Source organism: Buceros rhinoceros, unplaced genomic scaffold (genome assembly GCF_000710305.1).
Source record: "Buceros rhinoceros silvestris isolate BGI_N320 unplaced genomic scaffold, ASM71030v1 scaffold11817, whole genome shotgun sequence".
In the NCBI taxonomy this organism is placed as follows: domain Eukaryota; kingdom Metazoa; phylum Chordata; class Aves; order Bucerotiformes; family Bucerotidae; genus Buceros; species Buceros rhinoceros.
The window spans coordinates 30822-38640 of NW_010424007.1; the positions used below are offsets into that span (position 1 = coordinate 30822).

At 42.6% G+C, this 7819-nt stretch overlaps 1 protein-coding gene across 1 annotated transcript; it reads left to right on the forward strand.

Moving 5' to 3' along the window:
* Positions 1–2822: 2822 nt before the first annotated feature.
* On the forward strand, positions 2823–3047 carry LOC104497382 (chromosome unknown open reading frame, human C14orf132; the record flags this gene model as incomplete). The annotated part of the gene is made up of 1 exon (XM_010140624.1): positions 2823–3047. A coding segment is annotated over one exon (225 nt), but the record flags the coding sequence as incomplete, so codon positions are not given.
* Positions 3048–7819: the final 4772 nt, after the last annotated feature.

The following is a 7819-nucleotide window of genomic DNA, read 5'->3' on the forward strand; positions in this document are numbered from 1 at the left end:
ATTCCCCTCTCCCCACTGCATCTGCTCCCGCCCTGTCCCTTTTCTGTCGCATTTTTCAGCTAACTTTTTGCTCTGGCCAGCTCGCATAGCGCTTTTGAGGAGGGTGGCACAGGCTTTGCACAGCTTTGCCTGAACTACAAAAACCCTCTGAGGCTAAAACAGACTGCAGGTTACTGTAATGGCGGTGACATGGGTGAAGTTTCTGGCTGATGTAAACTGGTATTTATTTGTCCCCCTGTACTTGGCACTGGTGAGGCCACATCTTTAGTACTGTGTCCAGTTTTGGGCCCCTTGCTTCAGGAAGGATGTTGGGCTGCTGGAGCATGTTCAGAGAAGGGCAACAAAGCTGGTGAAGGGTCTAGAGAACAAGTCTTATGAAGAGCAGCTGAGAGAACTGAGATTGTTTAGTCTGGAGAAGAGGAGGCTCAGGGGAGACCTTATCGCTCTCTACAACTACCTGGAAGGAGGTTGTGGGGAGGTGCGGGTCAGTCTCTTCTTCCATGTTATGAATGACAGGAGGAGAGGGAATGGCCTTAAGTTGCATTAGGGGAAATTTAGGTTAGATATCAGGAAAAATGTCTTTACAGAAAGGGTCACTAAGCATTGGAACAGGCTGCCCAGGGAGGTGGTGAAATCCCCATTCCTAGAAGTGTTTCAAAGCCGTGTAGATGTGGTGCTGAGGGACATGGTTTAGGGACCCTGGAGTGCAGGGTGAATGGCTGGACTTCACAATCTTAAAGGTCCCTTCCAACTGGATGATTCTGTGATTCTGCTTTGTAGAGGCACGGACAGACAAATAGAGCATGCACAGAAAGCATTGCAGGCTTTCTATCCTTAGTCTACTGTTTATCACAGGCACTTCACAACTTCCATTAGTGTCGGGTCTGGGTGTCTCACAACCTTTAATGTAATATCTCAAATAAGACCACAGGAGGAAGATACTGTACCTTTTGGGAGAACAAAGACATTAAGGATGAGATTAATCTCACTGAAGTTAATCTACCAAAAAGATGGAGTGCCAGTTGATATTAATCATCTGTGCTTCCCTCTATCCACTGCAGAGATGGGCGTATCTCCCCCGGATCATTTACGTGACTCTAATTACTGTGCAACCCTGAGTGTTAAGTGGCAGTAAGAGGCTGGGCTGAGGATGCTCAGCTTTAGATGAGCTCAGGTAGAAGCTGGACAAGTTCAAGGTAGCAAAATTCTTTGTGAGTTAAATCCATAGCAATAGCCCATGGCTTATGGACTTCCTAAGCTGAAAATGGAAGCTGTGAGTTGTTAAGGGGTGGTATTAGACATGCTTGTCCTGTTGTGCTTTTAAACTTCCCTAAGCATCTATTTATGGCCACTGTTGGAGCTAACACGCAAGGGAGAGGGACATTCTGTCTGACACCATATGGCCATTCCCGTGCTCTTCTGTGAGGCCATTCTAGCAGTGAGAAGGGGGGTGGGGTGGGAATGGGCATTTAGTAAGAGACAGTTTCTGCAAATGGGAAATTGGCAGTAAGGTTTATTTTCAGATCTGCGGTGAAGTGCTACTGACCTACAAACAGAAAAACTGGAAGTCAATTTTAGAGAAAGAGCCTGTGCTGAGAGAGCCAGGTGCTGGATGTCAGTGCTTTATATCAGGTCACCGCAAGCCTTTCGGAGATTCAGATGAGCTGTTTCACCATGTGTTCCACTCAGATGGTGCAGACAGCTTGTTTGAGCCTTAGACGGTTCGAGGAGATTCAGATCTGACATCATCTGCAGTGTGGTGTGTGATTGTGCTGCCACACAAATGCTCCCTGCCTCTGTGACAGCACCAGGTGGACTAACAGGGTGGGAGCTTGTCACTTCAGATAAGTCATTGAGAGCACAGAGTACGTGGCCCAAAACCCAGGTACCACACACCAGAACAGTGCTCATGACTTCCCACTGTCTTGGGCACATACATGTGTACCTCTATATTTTGGATGATTGTTCCAGCTGACTTTGCAGAATTGACCATCCTAAATACTGATACCCTTAGAATGGTTTGCTAAGGAGGCAAGCACCTCAGACTGAGCGTTTTGCTGCCAGTGTGGTAAATATGTGCCCACCGTTTGCTGCAAAGATCGTTAACTAGTGTCTCCATAGCTGTTACATGGCAGTATAAATCCACTTATGTATGAAGTCAGAGTTGCCTTTTATGGCCATCTCTACATAAAAAGAAATCGTGATCAAACTGAGCAATGTTTTCTTTATCAAATCCCAAGATATAAAAAAGGCCAATGGAATTGGATTCATGTTGGAGTATGGGAAAAGTTAACAACTGGCAAAAATAGAAACTGCCAAGGATGAAGATCAAAAACAAGTAGGAGATAAGGCAGCTGTGTTTAATGAAGCTGCTCGTTAAGAAAGGCACGTGCTTAGTTGCATGTAACCAATAACAGATGTGTTTGAGCGCGTGAACATTGTGGCTATCCAATTACAATATGCGTGATCAGAAACAAATAGTATGAAAGAGGTTGGCTTATTTAATAAACTTGTCTGCTTTATGCTTGCTATGTGAGTGCAGTCCATTAGTCTGTGTCGTGTTGTCCATTCCTACTTTCGCAACAGATTCAAAACGTCAAGCTAGTCTTGATTGTTTGTTAGTTTTTTTTTTTATTTAATGTGGGTTAGGTAGCATGACATATCCATTGTCGTCTTTCATCATTCTGTGTTTCGTTTTGAATGTGGTATGGTATTTTCTAGGAGAGATGAAATTTGTTCAGCAGTCAGCTTTGAAAGAGAGTCTGTCTTTTATAGCTCTAGAAAGGTTAGCAAGCTAATTTTGCTGTATCTTTCTTTCACAGCTTCCTGTTATGGGAGGAGCCTTTATGGACTCACCCAATGAGGACTTTAGCACAGAGTACTCCTTGTTTAACTCATCAGCCAATGTCCACGCAGCTTCTTCCATGCAGAATCCAGCAGAAGAGACATCCCGTTCTTCAAATGATGCCATATTGTTATGGATTGCAATAATAGCAACAATTGGAAATATTGTGGTTGTGGGAGTGGTGTATGCCTTCACCTTCTAGGATGATTGTCACTCCAAACACTGGAAGAGAGGATATTTGCAACAGTATTTGTCGTGTGTATGTATGTATGTGTGTGTATATACATGTATATCTATATAAATACATATAGGTAAGGACTGTGTTGATACAGAGCTGCCACAATCATGAAAATGTAATGCAAAGTAATAATCTTGAATCTTGATGGCAGAGAGTTTGGATGCAATTGCAAATTGTATGGAGATGAGAACTTTAACTGAGAACAGAGCCAATACCAGTTTTGTATAGAAATGTAATAAAAGGGAGACCAACGTGGGTATAGTAAATAGAAAGTGAGATTTATATAGAAAGTGCTTATTTTCTACTGTTTAGATTTTTCTAGCAGCTCTTCTGCATTTTGTGAACTCTTTTGTGCATTTTTTACTGTGGTATAATGTTGTATGAAATTGTTCTATGTCATGTTTACTGGATATCGTAGTTTTCCAGATGGACTAAATGGTCAGCACTGGCTCAGTTCTGATGAGTGGGTGTCAGGTTCATTGGGTGTCAAGTATTTAGCACGTGCATACACTACTAGACCATGTTCAAAACCATGACTCAAAGCTATGACAAGCAGATGCATGCTGTTTAGCACTTGTCTTCCAGAATCAGTTACTGGATCTGATAACGTATGAGTTGATGCTAAGCCTGCCTGCTGTTTGCAGGAAGAGGCTCGGCTACTGCACGGTGTGGCTGGTCTGTGCTTCAGAGGAGGAAGTGTTGAACTAAGCAGCTCTTATTTCTGTCTAGAGGTACTGGATTGCAGTGGTTTGTAACTGTCTGCCTTTCAGGAAACAAAGGCCAAATACCCTGCTTTTCAGCTGTTTCACTGTAATCCAGATTTTCCACAGCAGCCGTGTACTTTCATAACCTTATTGGTGTGTCAAAAGGACGTGGGGAAATTGCAAAGCCTAATTAACAGTGAATTATGTCTGTGAGAAAAATAGAATTGAAAGAACGATTGGACACTTCTGTGCTCACAAGGGAGTGAAAAAGTCAGGTATGTCTTGGGGTAGAAACAGCACAAAAAAGGTGGTAAGGGACAGATATGCAAGTGCTCGTATTTGAGTATTACAAGTCTCTGGGTTCTGATGAAGTTCCTAGAAGTTATTTTTATATACCCTGCTTTAGCCTCTAATTATCACTTGGATTTGTTCTGTTGAGGGAAAACATTTTCACTGTGCTGTTCCCATGAGCAGTTCCTTTTCAAGAGCTGTATCTTTTGAAAACAAGCTGTAGTGTCCTTGCTTCAGAGAATATAAAATCTTGAAAGAAAAAAAAACACCACCACCTCTGTTGGAAATCTCCCTCTTTCCCCGTAGGAAATAAACACAAATATATGAAATGTCTGCACTTGGAGAGCAGCAGATAAATTCTTGCTCTATGTCTGCATGTACTGTGTAGGTTTTCTGTCTCATACGGCTACCACCCTAGTTCCAGAAAGCCTTGTCTACAGGCACAGAGGCTATTTTTGACACTTGCCTGCCACTGAGCTTGAGGCTGGACTAAAAGCTGCTGAATGTATATAGAGGTTTGGACTTCCTTCTTTTCTCGTTAGACCATTTTCCTGAAGGGCTGGTAGAGAGTTACTTGAATCGAAGCAGCATGACCCAAATCAGTATTTGTAATCACTCAGTAGTCACTGTTTATGTTTTGTCCCTCTCTATGAAATGGCCTTTAACGCTGGGAAAGGTGCAAATGGAGCTATCAGGGGCAAGAAAAGAAATTAAATTATTTTGAGGATGAGGAAAACAATGACAACTCACTTGAGGAACTGAGCTTCTGTATGTGTAGTTATTTCCCTGTTTGGAGCCAGGCTTTTGTGAAGATGGTTGAGGACAGATAGGATCTGTGCTAAGAAAAAGTTTGAGAAGCCCAGTTCTGGAAGACCATCTGGACAGAAAGCAAATTCTGTCTAATAAAATATCTGTACTCTCAAGAGTGATACAAAAATTCTCACTATCCTAAAATTCAATCCTTCATAGGCAGAGGATAATAAAAACCAGGGGAGCTGCATAAATTGTGTACCTTGTACTCCTTATTCTCAGTGAGCGGAAAGCAAGCTGTTAGGTGAGGTTTGGAAGGCCGCAGAGAAATTTCCGATGCAGAATTGAGTAGGACAAGGCCTGGTGTACAAGCCTGTAAGACCCATGGAAATATTTCTTAATGTAATATATTGTTCCCAACCATTTTCTGATATCCTGTTGCCTTTGTAGTTGACTCAATTACTCATGGACTTTTCTTCAGTGTTTCTGTAGGCTCTCTAGTTAGGCCAAATCTTGCAAGCACTGTTTTTGCATGAAGAGGAAGACATTTCCACCACGATTAAAACCAGTTTGACACTATGGTACTTGTCCAATGGGATTATTCTACTGCCTAATGAATTTGCCAGCAGAGGGCTTTCTTTAAATTTCCTAAGGTATTAATCTTAGTGCAATTAGCAATGCTTGCATCTGTCTCCCAAAGCGCTAGAATAAATTCTTCACCCATGAAGAAGAGCGTTAGAGCAGGAACAGCAAAGAACCACCATTCTGCTAATGAAACCAAGTGACTTTCAGTGTTGCTTTTCCCAAAGTGCCCTACTTTCATGTGAAATTGATAGTAACAGCAGGAGTGTGGGAAAACAGTGCATTCTGCCTCCCTCATCCAGATCATCCTCATACATATTTTCATCATTAGAGGCTGAGTTGTCAAGAAGGGCCAGGCAGAACTCTAATTAAAGTAATTGGCTTGACAGGGTGACATGGCAAACTGGGGGAAGCAGCAAGTGCAGGCATTTCCTCTCTCACAGTTAACCTGCACACTAACTGTGCAGCTTTTCAATGGAAAAAAAATAGGTTTAGGATGCAGGTGCAAGGACACTGCGTGTGACAGTCTATATAGAATATTCGAGTGTATTAAAGATCCTTAAATCATAGCAGCAGAGCTGGTTCGAGCTCTGATGTACTTTGATAGAGATAACATGCACGGTAGGTTTCTGGATGTTGTATCCTGGCTTTATCCACTACATCCACTTCCATCTTCTGGGATGTTTAAATTCAGCTGTTGAAAAAGTGGACTCCTCTATCGTTAAGTTCGGAAATGCCACAAAGGGGAGTGGAGAAGTGGTCAGATGGTGGGTGTTTTATAGGTATGGTCCTATGAAATGTGTTATTGCTTCTTTGTGTCGGTATAAGTTATACCCTGAACTGTCAATGCAGCTTGACTTGGAACACTGTAGGTTCTTCTTCCATTGGAGTTGGGCAGTTGGATCACTGTTGTCGACTCACTGAGGAGTGACGAGGAAGCCCAAACGTGTTCACCAGAGCTGGTGCCTGAAGTTTTCTGTAGAGGAGGGCTCTGCTTTGCTGAGGACTTTGTGTATTGGCATGAAAGTGGGATTCCACTTAGAGAAGATCTGTGCTTTAAGTAAGTGAAAGAATCTGGCACAGATAAGTTCCAAGATCCTGACTGGAGTTTGCTCTGTAGTAGACAGAGCACAACACTTCCTATATGCAGTGTGAGATCCCTAGCTACGTTGTAAGCACCGTTGTACAAATGCAAGAAACAATACTATATGTGGTCTGCAATGTTACTGATGAGCAGGTAGACGATCTGGATGCCCTAACGTGTCTCTTCTAGCCACTAGTCTCTAGGGATTGATAGCAGCACATTGAATAATTGAACTGTTGCTTAATTTTTTTTTCTCTTCTGCTCTAAGTGAGCAGCAGCTTGATGTGGCAGCTGTGCAGCCACCACAGCAAAGAAACTAAAGGCTGAACAGGTATGGAGGTGGGTGCAAAGGCACGTTAGATAGGAGAACAGGGTAGAGAAACCCATGTAACTGTTATATTTTTATCTTCAGAGCTAGAAGTCTGTGCTTGTGCACAGCATTATTATCCTCCTAAAATAAAATGAGAGAGGATATATTGCTGTGTCAACACACTTGCAAAACTGACAACAGATCTGAAACTGGTGCAACGGCAGTAGCAGAGAGACTTATCTGGTACTAATAATGTATTTAGCCAGTTGAGTGGGGAAGTGAGCTGGTAGATACATCAGAAATAGTGAGATTCCCCTCTCCAAAATCTTTGTTTGCAATGGGACTTGAGGGCAGTCAGCATCCCACCAAACTGCTGAGCAGCCTGTAATAATTCCCGAATCAAGAGTGAATAGAAGCAGCCAGCCGTTTTAGTCTTACCTTGTTCGTCCATCTGAAGGTAAAGGAAAAATATGCCTTTGTGTCTGGGACCAAATGAAAGCAGAAGTCATCAGTCTATAGGGTGTTATGAATTTTGTCTATTATTAGAAGCTTTCTTTTTCCTATTCTCAAACAATTCCAGTTGTTAATATCCTCTCCACATTTCTCTGCAGGCTGCTGTGAGTTGTTAATTTCATGTGGCTCTGTCCATTTATCCAATGTAATTTTACTGGGTTTCCTGTGGCTAATCACAGAGCAGGATCTGGAAAAATATTCTTTGTAAGAATGCTTTCCATTATTGGAAGAAGTAGGCCAAAAATCAGAACCCCAAATCAAAATGCTTCTGTGCTTTCAGAGCATTCAGAGCTCTGGAGAATTGTATTCATCTGGTTAATGCACAGAAAGGAAAAGGGCAGTCAGGTCCCTGATTATAATGTCAGACATCAGGGTTTGTACAGGCAGAGCTGGGCACTTCATTAACTCCTGCTCTGCCCCTCTCAGCCCTGCTGCCTTCCTGGACGCAGCCTGAGCTGAGCTTAAGTGCACTAGCCATCAGATACAGCGTGTCCCTCCTCAT